This window comes from Drosophila rhopaloa, unplaced genomic scaffold (genome assembly GCF_018152115.1).
Source record: "Drosophila rhopaloa isolate 14029-0021.01 unplaced genomic scaffold, ASM1815211v1 contig_47, whole genome shotgun sequence".
Classification (NCBI taxonomy): Eukaryota; Metazoa; Arthropoda; class Insecta; order Diptera; family Drosophilidae; genus Drosophila; species Drosophila rhopaloa.
Window position 1 is genome coordinate 16,117 of NW_025335142.1, and position 22,211 is coordinate 38,327.

The 22,211-nt window shown below is 37.6% G+C and overlaps 2 protein-coding genes across 2 annotated transcripts in view; both read left to right on the forward strand.

The window, feature by feature from the left end:
* The window catches only part of LOC108037629, a 79,140-nt gene that overhangs the window by 15,864 nt on the left and 41,065 nt on the right, over positions 1-22,211 (forward strand). The window contains exon 4 of the mRNA XM_044461632.1: positions 486-711. Coding sequence (XP_044317567.1) covers positions 486-711 — 226 coding nt within the window. The remainder of the gene's footprint in view (positions 1-485; positions 712-22,211) is intronic.
* LOC108037630 (histidine-rich glycoprotein) lies at positions 16,982-17,739 on the forward strand. The gene has a single exon (XM_017114255.2). The coding sequence runs from the start codon at positions 17,073-17,075 to the stop codon at positions 17,355-17,357; it is 285 nt and encodes a 94-aa protein (XP_016969744.1). The 5' UTR covers positions 16,982-17,072; the 3' UTR covers positions 17,358-17,739.

Consider the following 22,211-nt stretch of genomic DNA (forward strand, 5'->3'; position numbering starts at 1 on the left):
ATAAATAGTACATGCAATTTTTATTTTATTAATAGCCTCTGAGTAGTTATTTCCAAATAATTAAACAATTTTCGATCAAAAATAGCATATTCATTTAAAGTCTTGATAAATATAAACGAATTTTGTGTTTATATAAATACGCTTACAGTAATAGAAACAGAAAAAAAATTGTCTTGTTCTTCTACAAAAGTATTTTAAAATGCAGTGCTTCAGAAACCTTTTCCGAACAAATTTGGTTACAACGTTTATGGATTCCAACAGAATTAGGTTGAGATAACACTCCTTCTATAAGTGTTTTTAAATATTTTTATATTCCAACGTACAACACAACGCACTTCTTTTTTACAGATTTCATTTATTTTAAATCCATTATTTGTGGTTCACGAAAGTTGCATACCTTCGAGGGTATTGAAAGCTTTGACCTTTCAGTCTGGCCTTCAATTAATTGTAATTTTATTGACCGACTTTTCTTCTTTTTCCGACAGGGCCACCGCCAGACCACGTCCTGTACGGTTTTATTCATGGCACTCTACTTTTGCTGCATGGCGGCCTTTGCGTGGTGGTCGTGCCTGGCATTCGCCTGGTTTTTGGCCGCCGGCCTCAAATGGGGCCACGAGGCGATTGAGAACAAGTCGCACTTATTCCACCTGGTTGCCTGGGCGGTTCCCGCCCTCCAGACCATCTCCGTGCTGGCCCTGGCCAAAGTTGAAGGTAAGTCGGGTTGGGATCCAGGCAGGATTATTATCGATTAGCCACCAATGCGACCTTGATCCGGTGGCGCATTAATCTCCCTGAGTCCACATCAATTTCTATCACACACTCCGCCCAAAGACTTAACTCCACCGGCGCTGCGGTTTCGGGCAATTTCAACGCGTAAGACGAAACCGTCATTAGACATCATTTGTGGCATTAACTGTATCTATTTCTCGGGGTTGAGGCCCGGTTGCTATCAGGCAGCCTGAAAAAGCTATTAGAAACTTAAGAAAAACCAACAAAAAATTAAAGAGACAGCAGACGAAACAGTGGCCTTGCATGATGTAAAAAGTCTTTAAATGTTAGGTGAAAGGAAAGTAGAGAAAACTTGACTATCTTGTTTCAAGGAACTACACAGAACATTTGAATATAAATTAAAATTTAAATTGGAGTACCAAGACAGATCTTTTGCTTTTAAAAAAGTTTAAAAATATTAAAGTGTATAAAGTTAATAAAAGTAATCACTTCATAATTATTTCGAACCACTGTTCGAATGCGTGTGCCGCCCAGCCATTTTGTGGTTCATTTGAGAATGGGGTCTCGGGTTGGGCTCTGTTGTTTGGGTCTGGATACTGAGATACTTTCAGTGGGTTCTAATGCGGCTGTCCGCGATTTCTAAACAATTTAATGACCTACGTGGTCGCGGGCAGACACGAAATAAATCTTGACGGGCAACAAAAATGTAAAACTCGGAGGGAAAAAAGACGACGGTCTGAAAACGGTCACGTTAAAAGGCCGTAAAAATTGGTGGACTCCGGATGAGTTCCCTCTTTTTCGGACTCCCAAGTCAAAGAACAAGACCAAAACTAATTCGCTTAACGCGCTGACTCTAAGCCAACTTAGAGGCTTTTTCGTCGTTGCCCATTGCCTGGCGCATTTCACATTTTTGGGCTTAATTAGATTGCGGCTTAATGACTCAATTGTGTTTGCCAGGCTCCTGTGCTTGCCGTCTCTTTCACCCAACTTTCATTCCTCTCTTTCTATACCCGCACAATTTCCAATACGACCAGACGGTAGTAATTAAATACAGCAGCACATGATTATGGCTTGTTAGGCAAATCGAATGAAAGTCATAGACAATTTGGAGGGGTCGTCGAGTGGGAGGGAGCATCCCTGTTGATGGGCACTTATGCCCAGCATTAACTGGGTCTACTTAATGCCCGGCTGCGTAATTGGAGGGAGTGAGTGAGGCTAGGTGCCAGCTTTACACTGGATTAGTGCTGCATTGTGGTAAACTGGCCTGCGAACTAGACGACTTCACTTCATATCCTGGGAATTGCCAGGCCACGAGTGAACGAATTAGATAAGCCAATCAATGCAAAGGCTTAGCTTAAGTAACTGGTTAAGTACTGGTCGAATTATTGATGTATTAAATGAATTTCAACAAAAATCCTAAAAGAAAATCGCAAATCTCCGCTTATCTTTATTATTTAGCAACCATTTTTCACAACTTTGAATCTCAATTTCCACATCAGACTTCCCCTTCCCACAGTTGCTCGGCGATGAAAAAATGTTCAATTGCTTAACAAATATAATCAAAATTTTTCACTCTGGCCTAAGCGAACACAAACACTTAGAGAGACTCGCTAATGCATGCAAAATGCCAAGAGCCATAAAAAACGTATTTTCCCCTCATCGCGTCTTATATAAAAACATTAAGGTCCCAGGCAGCGGAAAAACGATTTATGGGAAAACTCTCCGAAAAAAATTAAAATAAAATGATGACTTAATGCACTGCAAGCGACCAGCGAAAATTGTGTTGTTGTAAGGGGCACTCCTTGAGATGGTTCGCCAAGAAAATAACAGTAAATGGAAAGGAACAGGCGCAGCAGTTTGGTGCACTGAGAATAATATTCGATTTATATTGTACATACATTTTTTGGAACTGAAACATTCCTAAAACAAATAAGTCAAATGCTTGTTTTCTTATTTAATATTTAATATTGCTATTAATTTGGATATATTAATGTTAATAAAGGAGTTGTCTGTTTAGTCAAGTTGATATTTTTCCAATATTTTTCAAACTGAAATTTTACTATTTTAAATATTTTATTGGATTCTCTAATTTGTGCGTTTTTAAGTCAGCTTATCTTACAACACATTGATTTTCCTTAACTCTTTCCAGACAATCTGCTTTTAAAGTGTGTACATATATTTTTATAGTGGGGAAAATGTGAAACCAAATTCAAATTCCCAGCTATTTTTTTCCCAGTGTAGCAGTCCATTCAGAAACCATTCAACGGCAATTAATGTTAAATTTAAAAATACATTATTTTAATGTGTCGTCAGTTGGAGTATGCCAGCGTAAGAGAAAGAGGACAGTTGTTGCTTGGGCGTTGATGATGGCGGTAGACATTTACAACAACTGCGAAATACAAAAACATCGACTGCTTTTGGGTAAACAATGTCTGAACAGAAACGCTCGAGGCGGGAAGCTTGGAAGCTCTGGCCGCCGGCTACGTGCATTGAATCCGTAATTTGCACACGTTCGTTGCAAACATTGAATAATGCTCACAGATATACCCCCCGAAAATCCCGCCTCCTCCTGCCACTCCCCTTTAAACACTTCGGGCCAAGTAAATATCAGACAGGATCTAACGGGGGCCAAAAGGGGAAGCTAACAATTTGTATTGACTTGACAACGCGTTGGCAGCTCATTTGATGGATTTCCCCCTCCCACAAACAGGGATTCGGAGGAAAACAAGAGACTGGCCATGAATCACCTGCCCACCACCTGTGAATGTCCAGTTCCGTAGGGATTCCATTTTGCTTTGTGCTGCGAATATTAAACGAACTAAAATGGTCTGCATTTTGATTTTTGGACCTGGCACATATGAACAAGTAGGCTTCAAAATTGTCAAATTGTTTGAGACTTTTTAAGTTTGCATTTACGGGACTCCAGAAAGAAAAATTGAAAGCAAATATTAAAGTTAATTAAAAATAGCTTAGCTAGTAAGTATTACTTAATATAAACTGTTTTTATACACCTTTCCAAGAGCACTAAACAATTTATAATTATTTATTATTATTTTCCTAAAAACTCCAAAGTTAATCAATCAAATTTAATAATATGGAAAAAGCTTTAAGAATTAAAATCTATTGGTTATTCTCTCCTTTTTAAACCACAAAAATCTTAAGTATACTTCAAAATAGAAAAACCAACCCAAAGGCAACAATTTGCTTTACTTGTCTAGAATTTATTAGCATTTTGTAGACACGCTCAACAATTATTTTTCATTTATAAGAACGTAAACAAGAAAGGAAAGCTAACTTCGGGCGGAGCCGAAGTTGATATACCCTTGCAGAATACTCTGTAAATTATATTCTCCAAAATTATTCATATGATGCATTCTTAATACTCATAAAAAATCCCAACTTCCTAACTTTAAAAACACCAAAGTTATGACATTTCCAATCGTTCAGTTATATGTCAGCTATAGGATATAATCGGCCGATCCTTATGAAATTCGGCATGTCGGATTGATTAGCCAAATATAAAACCCATAGAAAATCCCAACATTCTAACTTTACAAACACCAAAGTTATGGCATTTCCGATCAATCAGTTATATGGCAGCTATAGGATATAGTCGGCCGATCCTTATGAAATTCGGCATGTCGGATTGATTAGCCAAATATAAAACCCATAGAAAATCCCAACATTCTAACTTAACAAACACCAAAGTTATGGCATTTCCGATCAATCAGTTATATGGAAGCTATAGGATATAGTCGGCCGATCCTTATGAAATTCGGCATGTCGGATTGATTAGCCAAATACAAAACCCATAGAAAATCCCATCTTCCTAACTTTACAAACACCAAAGTTATGGCATTTCCGATCGTTCAGTTATATGGCAGCTATAGGATATAGTCGGCCGATCCCGGCCGTTCCGACTTATATACTGCGTGCAAAGGAAAGAAGGGTGTGTGCAAAGTTTCAATTCGATATCTTTAAAACTGAGAGACTAGTTCGCGTAGAAACAGACAGACGGACAGACAGACGGACAGACAGACGGACAGACGGACAGACGGACAGACGGACAGACGGACATGGCTATATCAACTCAGGAGGTGATCCTGATCAAGAATATATATACTTTATAGGGTCGGAGATGTCTCCTTCACTGCGTTGCACACTTTTGACCAAAATTATAATACCCTCTGCAAGGGTATAAAAACGAACGAACCCAGAAAATATGCAAATTAACAGAAACAGAAAGAGACGCAAGCAAGGCAGAGCAAAGGAAAATTAACAATTTGTTGCGCTTTTGCGAAATTATATGCCTGGCAGTCGTAAGTCCGTTGAAGAGGCTTCTTTGCTTGCCTTTTTATACCCTTGCAGAGGGTATTATAATTTTGGTCAAAAGTGTGCAACGCAGTGAAGGAGACATCTTTGACCCTATAAAGTATATATATTCTTGATCAGGATCACCTCCTGAGTTGATATAGCCATGTCCGTCTGTCCGTCTGTCCGTCTGTCCGTCTGTCCGTCTGTCCGTCTGTCCGTCTGTCTGTCCGTCTGTCTGTTTCTACGCAAACTAGTCTCTCAGTTTTAAAGCTATCGAATTGAAACTTTGCACACACCCTTCTTTCCTTTGCACGCAGTATATAAGTCGGAACGGCCGGGATCGGCCGACTATATCCTATAGCTGCCATATAACTGATTGATCGGAAATGCCATAACTTTGGTGTTTGTAAAGTTAGGAAGTTGGGATTTTATATGGGTGTTATACTTGGCCAATCAATCCGACCTACCAAATTTCATAAGGATCGGCCGACTATATCCTATAGCTGCCATATAACTGATTGATCGGAAATGCCATAACTTTGGTGTTTGTAAAGTTAGGAAGCTGGGATTTTCTATGGGTTTTATATTTGGCCAATCAATCCGACCTACCAAATAACATAAGGATCGGCCGACTATATCTTATAGCCGCCATATATCTGATTGATCGGAAATGCAATAACTTTGGTGTTTGTTAAGTTAGGAAGTTGGGATTTTCTGTGAGTTTTATTTTTGGCCAATCAATCCGACCTATTAAATTTCATAAGGATCGGCCGACTATATCCTATAGCTGCCATATAACTGAACGATTGGAAATGCCATAACTTTGGTGTTTTTAAAGTTAGGAAGTTGGGATTTTTGATGAGTATTAAGAATGCATCTTGTGAATAATTTTGGAGAATATAATGTACATAATATTCTGCAAGGGTATATCAACTTCGGCTCCGCCCGAAGTTAGCTTTCCTTTCTTGTTCTTTTCTTCATTTGTCAAGTTATTAAAGAGCAAAGTGAGTGGAGCAGGGGGCTGAACTAAATTAACATAATTCATCCAAGGCGGACTTCTTTTTGCTTACAAGAGAAAGAGCTTCAAACAGAGCAGAACATCGGCACAGTAGATATTTAAAGAATTAAACTTGTAGACTATCTCATATATAATTTTAGGTCTACTTTTAAAATTTGAATTGTTTTAACTGATAAATAATTGAATAATACTTTTCTTCAATCAATAATATTTGGTTACAAGCATTTTAGAATCACAGGTTTACAGTTAAAGAACAATTATTAGAAAACCAAAAACACAATTAAAACTCAGTATCAAGATGTTTTAAAATTAATTATTCAAAAAATGAATTACATCTAAGGAACAAATTTTAAATATTTGTATTAAAAGTCTTTCAGTATAAAGAATGGGAATAACTGAATTCAAAACATAAATGTGACTAAAAATTGCTTTCAACTCTAATACTATGTCCGACTACTGTAGACAATTTCAAAGGGAGTCCCCAAAGAAAAGTAAGGAATCAAGAGCCACTTATCGAAATGGCATAAAAATACTAGCCTATGAATGATTTATGAAACAGAGTGGCTTTAGAGTAAAAGTGGAAAAGGGGGAAATGCATTTCGAAATGCATTCGGTCAGCCAGCAGGAAAGTCAGCTGAAAATGTTATGCAAGTGCGAGCGGCATTCGTTCAAGGATCATATACAAAAGTTTTCCCGCTCTTTGACCTCGGTCCCTCGTCCTGTCTCTTTCTTCTACCCCCACCCGTCTCTTTCACTCTTCTCGAGTGGCCCCTGCATAATCAAATAATGCTCTTTGGCATTGCAGTTTCCATGGCAATCGTGCCAAACATAACCCACACAGAAGTGAAATGAAATGAACGGCGGAGAATTAGAGTGAGTAGCAGCAAATGAAATACTAAAGTCGATTCACGGAATGGAGCACTTTTCTCGCATGCGAGTCACATAAACGGACGGAGACAATTGACGGACGTAGAGTCTGAGAAAAAGAAAGAGAGAGAGCTTGAGATTGCGAATGAGACGGAAATATGCAGCACTGGGGACAAAGACTTTGCTTGCAAAGAATTCACAAACAGTGGAAATCAATAAATTAAATTAAAGTTTTGAACATTGCGATACCCTATTTAAGAAATCTTTCTGATATTGGTATGACATAAGATCATAATTTTTGTAGGAATTCTTGAAAAAGGAAGCCTAACTTTTCAAAAGGAATTCCAATTTCGTAAACGGAATAATTAGATTGATAAATTTATTTCTTATTTTACCTATTGTTACTAAATACTGGAAAGTAATATTTTGGGGTATTAGTAGTTTCCTATTATTGAATTTGATTAATATAATTTTTTTTGTGACTAAAACTTTTTAATTTTAAGTTTCTTATGAAAACCGACGTCTGTAAATAGAAACTAATTAACTAATAATCCCACGGTCGATAAAATCCTTATTTAATAATGGGAAAATAACTCGAAAATGTTTATTGGTGTTCGCTGTCTATAACGGATAACTCCCAAGTTTATATACCCCTTGAATTGATTGAAAGTCAGTCCATATGAAGAGGCCACAATGCAGTTGACCGCAGCAGTAACAACTGCGGCAGCAGCAACATCGACAACAGCAGCAACATGCAGCATAGCAACACGAACAATGTGCGTTGAATGGCATGTGGCAAAAGTTATGGAGACTTTGGCGCGTAAAACCGGTAGCTAAAATGGCCGAAACGAACAGGGGAGGGGGTTTGTGGGGATTGGTAAGAAATGGGGTTCACAGACGCGATGAAGACAACAGCAAAAAGCGTAAAACGTGTGCGTGAGTCGCAGTAGCAACAGCAACATTGGCGACAGCAGCAGCAACTGATACGCAGTTTGAGATACCGCGATGTTGTTGCTACATTGGCAACATGACTACAAGTTGCTATTACCCTGGCCATATCCAAACGGCATCGGGGCTCAACTTCACTTGCTATTGCTGCTCGTTGTCATGGCTACTGAAATGGCATCGCTGAAGTTTCAAGGCACGGGGAATGATGGGGAAAGGAGGGACCGGGGAGAGGGCCTTTTTCTGTCATCCGTTTGATTACATTTACAATTTTAGTCGGCTGCTATACACTACCTGAGATTATAAAGTTAACAGGGCGAAGGTTCTTTAAAATATAGTTTAGCTAAAAGTAAAAGTTATAAAATGGACATACATCTCTTATATATTTTTTTTATTTCGTTATTAATTATACATATTTTATGAATTGCTGACTATTATCGATATGAAGCCCTCATTTACATTTGGAAGGTGTCGCTATTGCATATATAACAATTTATCTACTTTTGTTTCAATTTTATTTTATATATCTAAAATATGGTATTACATATTTTCGATAAGCAATGACTTGAGCACCTTTAATACTAAAGACGGTAAACGAAATTAAAATATAATGAAATAAAATAAAGAAATAACTAAAATATCCGTAGCTAAGCCTAGTTTCTTAAAGAACAAACAAGTAAGAAACAGCTGAAAGGCACTATGCTTAGCTCGTTTTAAAATTTGTCACCAATCGATTTATGTGCTTTTTTACTTTTGTCATTTAATCAAGAGAAGACAATCGCTGCTTCCTAAATAAGTTCATATATGTATATTTAAATTATTGCAGGGTATGACAAGAGCGACACTTAAGTAAAACAATTTTACAGAACAAGATTTCCCTTTTTTTTGCTTTGCGCATCATTTGTGCGGCTTCTGTTTCTTTTACCCTGACTCGCAGATTACTCGTTTGATTTCATTTTTATATTTTGTTTATATGTAAGCTTTTGGAATCATTCATCTTAGCGGGGGCCACTACGTGCTCCATTTGGCTAATGTCATTTTTATGAGTTTTTATTCCGTTTTGCGCCATAATTTGATTGTCAAGTCTTCCACTTTTTTCATGGATTTTCCTATTAGATGATTGGGCGTCAAATGCTTTGCCAAAACATAAGCGGGATGTTCTTTGATTTGTGCCCTGGCGGCCAAAGCACGGACTCAATTTACGTATAATTATTTAGAGCTCGTAACGGCTCGGATCATTATAAAGTCATAAAGCTTTTGTCGGCTCCGGTGGTCCAGCGTGCCCACTAATTTGCGGCAATTAAATACATTAATTCAAATTAATATGATTCGAAAAACATTAAAGCCAAGCTAGGAATCTTATTGCCTGAGGGCAAAAACAAAAAGAGAACTGTTAAAGGAGAAGAAGCGGCATAAGGGCCAATGACCAGTAGGGAACAATGGAAACCGTACAAAATGAGCCAACAAAGTGTGAAGTCGGCCAAGTTAATGAATCTCAAAAAACCCAATGGACTAATGAACGGAGCGTGGAGGTTGACTGACCAGCTGCTCGGTAAAATTAAAGCTGGCTACTCAACAAAAAAAATAATAAATACCATCTTGTACATTTTTAAAAAGGAAATAATCTAATGACTAACGGCAAATATTTTCTCATTCATAAAACTTTGTCATTTTTAATCGTGTTCGATTTTTAATTCGAATTTCGATTAGCTTAGTATTTTGTCATTAAAATTACTACTAAGATTGTCTAAAAATGAAAGTCGATAAATACAAAATATGTTAATATAGTTTTATGTTCATTTGTTTGTTTATATTTATTTATTTTTGATAAACTTTCTAACATTAATAAAAATATAGAAAACAGGGAAATGTGCAATTATAAATTTACAGGGTCTTAGGTTTCCCAACCTTAAGCTTTATTTATTTTATTCAAGGAAGTGTTATATAACAATTAAAAACTGTAACGCTACTCCTGAATTTATTTCAACGGATTTTCAAATGTGTTAACATAAAAATAACAAGAAATGAAAGCTAACTTCGGGCGGAGCCGAAGTTGATATACCCTTGCAGAATACTCTGTAAATTATATTCTCCAAAATTATTCATATGATGCATTCTTAATACTCATCAAAATCCCAACTTCCTAACTTTAAAAACACCAAAGTTATGGCATTTCCAATCGTTCAGTTATATGGCAGCCATAGGATATAGTCGGCCGATCCTTATGAAATTTGATAGGTCGGATTGATTGGCCAAAAATAAAGCCCATAGAAAATCCCAACTTCCTAACTTAACAAACACCAAAGTTATGACATTTCCGATTAATCAGTTATATGGCAGCTAAAGGATATAGTCGGCCGATCCTTATGAAATTTGGTAGGTCGGATTGATTGACCAAATATAAAACCCATAGGAAATCCCAGCTTCCTAACTTTACAAACACCAAAGTTATGTTATTTCCGATCAATCAGTTATATGGCAGCTATAGGATATAGTCGGCCGATCCCGGCCGTTCCGACATATATACTGCGTGCAAAGGAAAGAAGGGTGTGTGCAAAGTTTGAACTCGATAGCTTTAAAACTGAGAGACTAGTTTGCGTAGAAACAGACAGACGGACAGACAGACGGACAGACGGACAGACGGACGGACGGACGGACGGACAGACGGACAGACGGACATGGCTATATCAACTCAGGAAATGATCCTGATCAAGAATATACTTTATATGGTCGGAGATGTCTCCTTCACTGCGTTGCACACTTTTGACCAAAATTATAATACCCTCTGCAAGGGTATAAAAATAATGTATCCCAGAGGTACCTCAAAATGTTGATGACTTTTCATCGATCTGCTGCAGTTAAGAAAGTCTGAAACTGTTTTACCTCCGGCAAAATGATTCGAGGTCTGTACAAAATCGAGCCGTTTACTCAATATTCACCCGGTAAAATATCCTCCCCTACGGGTGGCATCCTGCTGTTCTGTTTATTTCTAATATCCTGCCAGAATCTTTTTTTTTGCGGTGGGTGGATGGAGAGGAGCAGTGACAATAAACACGCCCACACGAAATTTGCGGGCGAAATTGTCTTTTGCGGCTGCCATAAAGCGCAGCCGATGTCATTAAAATCTCTTTTCGGCACGAAGTTGCGCACGCCGCCATATCGATGGGATATTCCTCAGCCAGGGGGCAATTCAAATGTTTCCTGCGGTGCTTGCCAACACCTTTGACCTGCGGGGTTAGCACCACGCCCCCGACAGTCCGACAGCCCGACATCCGCAGAAGGCTTTTCCCCAAATTTCTCCCTTTTGTCTAATTTGATAAGCGAAAGGAAGAAATCTTTTGGCGTGTAAATTGCTTTTTCCACAGAAAAAGAAAAAAGAAAAAAGGAATTTCTTTTTTTTGTGGATGGCGTGGGCTAAAGTGCTCAAATCACTAGCGGCCCTAAGATTTCCCTTTCCTGCCCCTTTGATTTCACCCGATTTCAATTGTGCCACAGCAAAAGTTTTCTTAATTACGTTCAGTCATAATTTTTTTTTTTTTTCGTTACTGCTTTTTTGCTTCCTAGTCGAGTGCAGAGAACTTTCGCTTAACCCTTGGGCGGTCCCGCACAATTTATTGGCACAACTTCAAAAAAGTTTTCCACATTTTTGGTTTTTTATATTCCTTTTAGTTTTTGCTTTTGTTCTAGGCCAACACCTTTAACATGTTTTTGGCAGCCCCCGAAAATAAAAAGTGCAAAAAGTTTCTCACTCTATCACTGCCCCCTCTCCTTCACTCCATCGCCATCTCTCTTGCTCCCAGTTTGCATGACACGTTGAATAGTTTTCGCAGTTTTTGTTTGTTCATGTGCCAGGTGCAAGGTAATGGGTTAATTAGCCCTGTGCCAGGAACCCCCAGCGTTAATTAAGTGGCATGAAATTCGGGAGAAAAATCCCTGCCCAAATTGATTATAACAAGAAAAATTAAAAGAGTGAAATCAAACAAATTGAAAATGGGTCATGGAAGATGAAAGTTGGTTTTAGATGGGTGAGTTAGGGATCAAAAGTTATTGTGATTTGGGTTTGGGTCTGTTGGGCTGAAGGGTTGGTTGAACAAGTTCATGAAGCGATAACTTTGATTTAGGGTTCAAAGGGAAGACTCTCTGTGGTTTTGAGATAAACATAATGCATTTGATACCTGTTTTAACACAGGTTTTTTTTGGCTTCCGGATAAAACTCACTGTATTAGATTGGAGAAAAGAATTTTAAATGTAGAAAAATAGCAACAAATTTTGCTTACCCATGGAGCTAAGATAATTATAGCTATTATTTAAGTAAAAGAAATTTAAGAAACAGTGAACTTATTGCATTAGTTTTAAATTGCCTACCCTCAGGAAAAATATTTATCTAAGGGTGACTTTCGATCGGTCAATTTATACATCAAATGGATTGCATCCCCCAAGGTTTCAATTACTCCGCGTACAATAACTCAATCTAACATGAAGAAACCCAAAAGATGACTCAGCCTCACACACTCGAAGAGATTCTTAAAAATATCAGAGTAACCCCAACCTAGAAAACTTCATCCCTTAAAATTCGGAAGCCCCTCCTTATATTTACTTTATAAAGCTTACAAATTCGTGCAAAAAATATTTTCGAGGGAGCCACAGAATGCATTAGATATGTTGGAAAGGAAGGAAAAACATAAAACCGAATCACAAAGGAACTAACAAGCGGTTCCACCTACTTCACCCTGCCGGCAAACTCTTCTAAGTGATTTCAACCCGGAAATGCCCATAAATCGATTGGATCTTGGGGGAACGAGGGAAAAGATGGGTTGTCTGTGGGTTCCCATACACAGAACCAAAATAAAAGTCGACAAATTAAATAGTAAATTAAATAAATATAAATAAATTAAATATTTGGTTTAAATTTTAATTACATCCTAATTATCCGCGACACAAAAGCTTTTGATTTAAAATCGATTAATGCTTTGCATTTCCAAAATTCATTTAATATCATTTTACTGGAACACCCTCCAGAATAACATTCTTTAAAGAAAGGAACTAAAATTTAATCTTTAGCGTACAGATAAAAAGTATTCAATAGTTTTTCCTCTGTGTATGGGATTCTTCGGCTACGGATGCATCAGACTTTATGGGCTAAATGAATGAATTGAAATGGGTGTGGACGAGTGTGTGTGGCTTGTATCGACTTGTGGCACACTTGTCTGGATTTTCGATCCCCATCCTCCCCCGTCGGAAACCGCCCCCTCGTGTGGGGTACAATGCAAATAAAAGTTCATTACAAGCTCAGGCCAAGGCGCTTAAAAAAACTGTTGTAACCGAGGCTTTTGTTATATTCTCCAGTCAGTCCCACTTTGTGTTGTGTATTCTACCTCTTTTATGGTCAACGGCCCCTTTCTGGCGCTTAGAATTGTGGGTGGCGAATGGAGAAGTCGCCTGGCCGGAAATGCCACATCCGTGTACCAGTCCATAAAGTCAATAAGGAAAAAATGGTAGAAAAAAGCGGTTAAAGTAAAGGAAATTTTGAAAAGCCAAAGGGGAAATAAATTAAGGACAAGCAATGATTTTCCAACTTCGGTTTCCTCACATTTATGATATGAATGTCCGGTTGGGAGTCCTCAAATAAACCTCTTCGATCGTAAAAGTCTTTAAACAACAAGGCTTTTATGAGCGATAACTATTGGCTGAATGTATCACGACATGAATTTATGACATGAAGCTGGAAACATTATTGAGTATAAAACCAGCATTAGCCATTAAATCTTTGGGAGTTTTATCTTTGGCAACTGCTGAGAGATGTTCTCTCCCCGTATTAATTGAAAATGTCACCGATCCGAGGCAATTATCGTAAATTATGCACACGCGCCCGAATCCAAATATTATTATTATTTTTATTACGTGCGTAGGCAAAACAAAAATCAAGAAATTCGAGCCACCCTCTAAAATTTGATGTCGTCTTCAGGGTGAGTTGTGCATAATGAAATGTCAACAAATGTGGATGGGAAAAGGGAAGTTGGCAGAAGTATAAAACAAGGCTAGGACACGGTCTTTGTTTCAGCAGTGGTTGCTCGACTTCCCCCGAGTCTTTGAAGTTGATTTGCGGAAATTGAAAACTTAATTGGCAGAGCTGTCAAATGGCTACGTTGTGAGTCCAATCGTATGAAAAGCAGAAGAACGAAATAGGGAGTTTAAATTACGTCTAGCGATTTCATGCTTCACATATGATGATTCTTTGTGATCTTTAAGTATTTAAGTTGTAACATGATTTTATACATTGATCAAGAAATAAATAGACAAATAATAAAAAAATTAAATTATATCTGCTTGTTTGTGCAGTTCTTATATAATAAAGATTTAAGTTGGATCCAGATTTGTGAAGGTAAATGTAACATATTAGGAAATTTAGATTTACTTACAGTATTTTTTTGTATCTATAGATTTACAATAGATTGGTTATCTTATCTTTAACCAAATGTTATTTTTCTAAAACTCCCCTTGAAAAATAGTGTTTCTCCCATAAAAAACCCCACGGGTGACTCATGAGCAGACATAACAAATAAATCCCCCAGAAAATCAGAGCCAGCCAAATCCCGTAAATCGCAAATTTTCTATGCATTTTACCCGTTTGTAGACTCAGATGTGGAAAAAAGAGCCAGATGGGAGAATATATATAAAAGAAACCATAAAAAATGCAACAGACCATAATAATTTCAACGTTTATTTTTTCGAACATTTTCTGCTTTTGTCGCAATCTTCCACAGTCTCCCACCGCACCACCCCTTCTTTGTCCATCGAATTCAGGGTCTGACTATGCAAAAATGCAGCAGCCGAAAAGCACATAAAATTATTATGTGACGAGGAACGTGGGGAGTGAAAATCGGGGGTCGAGGGGAAAAAGCGGAGGGACAATGCTCAAAGGCATTTCGGACTCGGCCAAAAATCAGACTCAGCATGTGCGCATAAAGCTCAAATAAACTCAAGTTGTTGACAAAGGGGTTAAAGGCCATAATTGTGGCCGTCGGCAGAGGGGGTTAATATGAATACGGGGTGGCCTAACCCTTCTCCAGGGGGAACCTTCCGAACGTGCCAGACTGAAAGTGGAATTTTCATTGGTTGTGTAAACAAAACCAGCGGGGGAAAATGAGCCAGATGAGCTAGTCGGAAAATTTTCCTTACGGTGCTACTAAAGTGATTTTTAAAAGGATGCTCTCTGCTTTTATGACCGTGCTAATGGATTTTTGTTCAAAATATTTCATTATTTAATAAAAATGAAAAATAAATATTTTGGAGAATGTCTCTGTGGATGCTAGTTTCCGATGTCTATAAAATTGTCATCATAATTGAAAATTTTAATGTGTAGAGCTAACAAGAAGAGTATTCCAAATGGTTATAGCACTAAATATTATTTAAAATACCTTTTCCGTAAGCTGAAAAAATGTGTTATCATTTTTTACTTCATTTGATTAAGAAAATATATTTATTCCTTTTATTTCCCCCTAAAATATTGTTTATTATTTGATAAAGAATTGGATTAAATTGTCCCAATTTTAACAATTATTTTTTTGACAGCCTTAAAAGTTTTTTTCTTGTCTCCCTTTTCCAAACATCCTCTGTTTTCCTTATTTTGCCTTTATGTCTTCGCTTCCTTCCTTATCTCCTTTAAAAATTTCTTTACAAAGCTAATAAAATGTATTATCAAACTTTTGCAGAAGTTCTTTGAAAAGCAACTCCATAAAATCAAATTTATGTATTACCTGCATCGTCCGCATCCAGTTTCCTTGCCCTCACTCCCCAGCTCCTTCTCGCCCATTTCCCATATCGTTTTTACTCCCTCAACTGCAGGAGGACAAAACCTCTGGTCGCACTTTAAATAAGCATTAAATTGATACAGCGGAAAGTTGTTTCCATCTCGTTTCCCCTTTTCACTCTGTCTCTTTCTCCGAAGACGCACTCCAGACACATTCTAATCGCTTTATAACTTCTAACGCAGTTTATCAGAGTCCTACCGCAGCTCACAGCCCTTCACCCCTTAATTCCGCCACCCAAAGTCACCCTCCCACACCATTAAAAAGGCTCAAAGGCAAAAGTTATTGTCACGCACTAAAGTCGCTTTCATATGGAGTTGTGTGGTGCACAGAGAAAAATTGTCCCTGAAATCAAAAATTTCTCCTTTTTATTGTACAAGAGTTATCTTTGGCATATCAAAATCTTATCCACTGTTAGTTATATAAAACATACATTTTTTCTAAGTCGAATATAGAAATGAAAATATGTTCGATTTTGTCTATAAGAAACCCTTTTATATTATTTAAGTGTAAATGATAAAATGGTAACCAATATAATAAAATGAGTTCACGGAATCTACTACATTTTACAAATGCATTTTGCTTGTCCGATCCACAAATAAATAAGTTTAATGAATACTGTTATGATAAAAAAAATATTTTCAAGTCAGAAAAAAGTGAAATACATAATTTGGTTATAATTTTTTTTGTGCAACTCTTATATTGGGATGGTAAAAACGGGATATTCAGACCCCTAACCAACAAGCCAATCTCCATGCAAAAGCCTTCTGCTTATAGCCTTCTTGCTCACACTTTCTCTAGGGTTTGGATGGGCGTCTTTAGTGTATTTTTGGTTTTCCTTCGCTTTTCTTCTTCCGCACTTTACTTTCTCGATGTTTTTTTTGGAACTACGTCTAGCAAACAAAGCGGAAATTATTGTCGACAGCGTCTGCAGCATTTTTATCCTTTCCATTTTCTTCTTTCAATCACTTCTTCATCTCGAATATATTTTTTTGCAATGTCATTTTTTTTGTGTCTGAGAAATACTTTTATTTTGTTTATTTGCGCTATGATGCATCGGCTATGAATGAAAACAAATAAAGTACCCCAAAAGATCTATGAGTAATCCACAGTACATATTGCAAAGAATTATTGCTATCTTTATAGCCCAATAGCAATTGAATCAAAGTGAATCCCCAGTGAGTCAGTCGAAAACACACCCCTTCCGATAAGATAAACCCGCACAAAACAATACTATCTGAAGTGTCAAACTAGTCCAGTGTAAATGTATATAAATTGGTCATATCTGTGGATTGAAAGGCAGTTCGCATTCAATAAGCAACGAGAGCAGTTCTCGAAAGGAATATATCAGTTTCAAAAGCAATCAAAGGATTTTAACAAAAACCTGCAAAATGTCGCCACCACATCACGAAGATCGTCTGTTTGGAATCCATTTCGGCCTGAACTTGGGCGGTCATGGCCATCACCACCACCATCACCACCCGCCGCCGCCTCCACCACCGGTGCACCATCACCACCACCACGGACCTCCGCCGCACCACCACGGACCTCCCCCGCACCACCACCATCACTATGGACCTCCGCCGCCGCCGCCCCACTACGATCATCATCATCACCACGGCGGCCACTTTGATCATCATCATGGTCCGCACGGACATCATCATCATCACTGTTAACCCAGTGACCAAAAAAGTCTATCAGAAATCAAATCTGAGTGGGCATCCGCACTAGTGGAAAGTTTGTGAAAATATTTATAAACGAATTTAATTTATTACATCAGTACACATGTATAAAAACTAAAAAAAAAGATAACAAAACCAACTAAAAATAAAAAAAATATTAATTATTAAAGCCTATAGAAAATATTGTTGTTTTAAAAAATATTAATTTCTGCAAAGAGTTGAATAATATGATTGTCGCATTCTTATTTCAATTGATTGTGGTTATTTATCATTATTGTTCTTTGTAAAACTCTGTTCCTACAAAGTGATTAATACATTTAGATAAAAAGTCATACCTAAAAATATTTGAAATATATTATTACTCAGTCTACGTAAATTCTTAGTTATTTCATTTACACCATAAACTGCTTTATATAATGGTTGTCTTTATACCCAACATGCTTTATTACCTCTAACTTATCAGCCCAGATATAAAAAGTACCTACATCGCAATTTGTTAGCAAGAGTCAACTGGATCAAGTTTAAAATAACATCTAATCTTATCTTGATTGACATGGCAAACACAAAGAAATCAGCAAAGCAAAATTTAACGATCGCTTTATTATATTCATTAAGCTTATAATCAAATCAACAGAATCAAAGGTATATAAAAAATTAATAATTAAGGAAACTCTAAACCAATAAGAAGATTAATTGGAACCACAAAAACAATTTGCTAAGCCGATGAACACAATGAAATTAAATATCAGTTTTGTTCTGTTTGGACTCGCTCCGGGTGGGTCACACAAAATGTTTGCCAATTACAAAACCATGGCAAAGTGTTTTTATTTTTTCCGTGGTTGTCACAAAACGCTAATTAGACAGCAGCTACCATATAGAGCGGGTCTCCCATACCCGTATATATTTGTCTGTGGGTTACGGCCTGTCATAAAATGTAAAATGCTGCCCCCGGCGTGGGTCGTATGGGTATCGACACCTGGAAAATATTGGTAATTAAAATTTGCCAGTTGTCGGCTAGAAAACCGAAAAAAACCGCTTCCATTTCGGCCTGTCTAATAATGTTGTAAAACATGTTGCCATTAAGTAAAGCGACAGACGCCAAAACGCCCCAAAGGCAAAAACTGAAAAAACAGGAAAAGTAAGGAAAAATAATTTAGTGGTAGGGAAATACCCTATACATACAAAGAAAACGGAAAACACTAAAAAAAATATCGAAAAAATACTTGTAAGTACATTTAGCAAACTCTTTGCTTATTTTGTATAGATTAAATATATAATAACTTCAGTATTTATAGGGACTTAGAGAGCTTGCCAAAAACTTAATAAGCTTTTTGATAATAAAGTCTGTATTAAATTTTAAATACATATTTGACATTCTTGTACGCTGGCCAATAAAAATCTAAACCAAACTTACCTACTATCTCGCTGACAACTCGAGGTAATGGAATTGCTAGCAGTAAGTGACACGCGAACGCTCTCTTCAGGTTTTCGGCCAAGACTGTCAATTAAATATGAAAATTATTTGGCAAAAAATTTGACAATTTCATGGGACAGGTCGACAATTGACAGCCATGGGAGTGAAGTGCCCCTCCCCCTTAAATTGAGTAGATGACAATTAACGTCTCAATTCATAAATGTCGAGTCTGGAAAATCGATTCCTCAAACCGCGTTACCTGCTTTTAATTAAAAAACTTAAGTTATGCCGGTGGCCTGGCCTGATTCATGTTTCAGCCGCAAATGGAGCCGCTTGGCAACTGCGACTCAAACTCTGCGTATATCTTAATTGTTATTTGTATTTAATTATATGGCAAGTCGCCTCAAGTTTGCCACGAAAGTTGAAAATGTTGGAAAAACAACAGAAAGCGGGTGAGGAAAAAAAGTCAAGTTAAAGTTGCTTCGGCTTTTTTCCGTAATTAAAATGTTTACTTTACATAGTTGGCCAAGTGTTGACTCTACCGGTAAGAAGGTGAGTGTTGAAAGGTGAGAGAAAACAACAGCTATATATGCTGGGGTATCCATCAGCTACTATCTGTCATTATACAAGAGGGCGAAATCATTTATGTCACGATAAAAGTGAACAATCTGGGAGAATATTGAGTAACAATGACTTATTTGTTGTTAAGCAAGCAAATGCAATGATAGGACTACTTTTCTTTATGTAAAGCTGTTGTTGAATTCTACAATTTTTAATAACCAAACAAATGCAAGATTTTTTCGCCAACACTACTATACATATCTTAAGTTATTTAGGCAGACATTAACAACCCTTCGTCGGTTTATCAAGTTACTAACTTCCCAATTTCCTCTTCTTTCAGGTATGTACTCAAGGCAATTCCACACCATAAACTAGAGTTATGAGTAGAGTAAGTAATGAAACGTTCATACACTGATCACCAATTCGGCCTTATTGTCCATTAATGAGTTTACCCAACTAAAGTACAAACCAATAACATAGAGCAACAGAAACATACTCCCATAGACCGCAATCAAATCGGGAGGAAAAACCCATTACCGTACTCACTCCTCATGATCTACCAACAGGGGGGACCAATCATAAGCCCATTCACATAACAATCACAGGCAATTTCTGGAATTCAGTTCGCAGGATTACTTGGAATAATTTAATAAACCCATGAAAAATCAAAAATACGATAAGTGCGGCGGGACAACGGGGTTATCCTCCCCCAACGCACGGTGCAATACGAGTTCCCCACCGAAAACTCTCATTAAATAAACATACTCGACGCAGAGACAAAGGCCAGGCCATATCGAGTTCGCATTCCGAAAAACTAGTCCCAAACTAAGGCCTCGTAATGTCGCTTGTTAGTACTAATGATGGGCTGGACCCCTGTTCCCGCCCGATCCCCCCGCCGTAACCTCTTATATCCATTCCCCCGCCCCGGAAAAACGCAAAATAAATTTGTACATCTGCGATAGAAGCCGCGATATGGGAGCCATGGCCAAGACCTCGGAAGGCCAAGAAAGAGCGTTGCCCATTTCGCCTGCTTGTCATAAATTGCCATGGAGCGCCAACAACAAGTTTCCTTTGACTTCGGCGTTCTAGGCGCTTTATTGTCAGGGATGGCATCGTGATCTTTAAGGAAAACAGCTAAAATGTCACCTTTGGCGAGAGAAAGTCAAACACATTAGTGTCTTATTTTTTGTAAAGTAAACTTATAATTATTTCATAACATACTTATTGCAGAAAAACCCATAAATTTATACAAATTAAAATCTTTGAGCTGTTCTCATTCAAAAACGATAAGAAATGGCTTTTTTAGTTATACATTGTATCATGTAATTAACATGATTCATTACAAGCAATTTATACTTTTATTATGAGTTAAATTCTAAAAAAGTTTTCTTAAGTTCACGTTTCGTGACAGCTCATCTCTAATCTCTAGTCAAGACTCCCAGGTTCGACCAAAAAAACCGAGTCGGCCACAGTCCATTGGATCCCGGCCGTCGCGTCCAGGCTGTAAAAATTAATAGCCAACATAATAAGCGGCATTTTATGACAAGCGTGCACCTCAGTACACACACACACAAGCACACTCTCACGGACACGGGGCCACGCCCCCTTGTGTGTGTTTTTTTTCAGAGCCAGGGCTTTTGGGCAAACATTTCTCATAGACTCACACGGGAGAAGTCATTAGGTTAGGGATCAGTTGGCCACGCTTCTTCATCGCAGTCACTTTGGAAATTACGCAAATTGAAAGTTACATCGTTATGGAGCCGGCAAATGGGAAAATCAGGAGGTAAGCTCCGCGACTCCCCCTCAAGTAGATCCAAAACCAACCGACGAGTTATGGTCTTCATATTGGCGCTGCGAGATTTCGCTTTATGATAATTACACGCAGCGTTCAGATTTGTTTTTATACGATTTTGTATAGGAAAATTGAAAAACTTTTCCACGGCTTTGGGGCTGTGTGCGAGGAAAATAGATGGTCGATTATGTAAGAGTTGATATGGGAAGCTTATTTATATAAACAAGCTAATGGATTTTGTGGCTTTTAATTGGAAGAGAGGAATTTGTGGATGATGAAGTGCTCATAAGTATTGACTTCACGCTGGTTAAGCTCATTCCTTTTGAGAAAAAAGTGATCGCTTAAGGCAGCTCTTGTTTATGATGGTTAAATAACATTTAATGCATTTAGCCTCTGAGATCTCTGGATCTCTAATCATTCCAGGTCGTAAACAGAACCTGCCTTGGGATCCACATAAAATCGTTACCCTGAAGCCTAAAAAACCAATACGGCCTACTCTACCCAAATACTAAACGATAAAAACTTTTTAGAACTCGGCTGGAAATCGTTAAGAGTCGAAGCCTGACTTTTAGTGTCCCACTTCTGACCAAACGAAACCAAACAAACAAATAAATATACATAAAAACTAAGCACAAAGTTAGCAAGTTGAGTGGAACTCTAAATCGAATTTCGAGTTGGCTTTTGATTGTTTTTATATAGCTTGAGTCACTATAAAATTGATTGAGTGATAACTTTAAATGGCAGGGACCAACAAAACAGATCTATGATGCTAATTAGTTTTGAATGAAGATGGAAACTAAATGGAAAATATTTTTACCTACGCAAGCAATTCAGTCAATAAATCTTTCAACAAAACCAAACCGAAGACGAATCACACAAAATGAGATTTGTCAAAGTCGGTCCAAAGCCTAACGAACTCTTCTGGCATATAAAATGCAAATTAGCTACAAAATGGTTTATCTCTTAGCCCCAACCCCTGCCATCCATTATTCAGTTTTTTTTTGCTTCCAGCACTTTACATTTTCTTATCTCCCTCAAAATGCATTTTCTTGTATTCGCTTTTAATTTATTTTTCCATATT

Excerpts from the sequence above, each read along its gene's own strand:
- LOC108037630 (XM_017114255.2), top strand. The coding sequence starts at position 17,073 with ATGTCGCCACCACATCACGAAGATCGTCTGTTTGGAATCCATTTCGGC.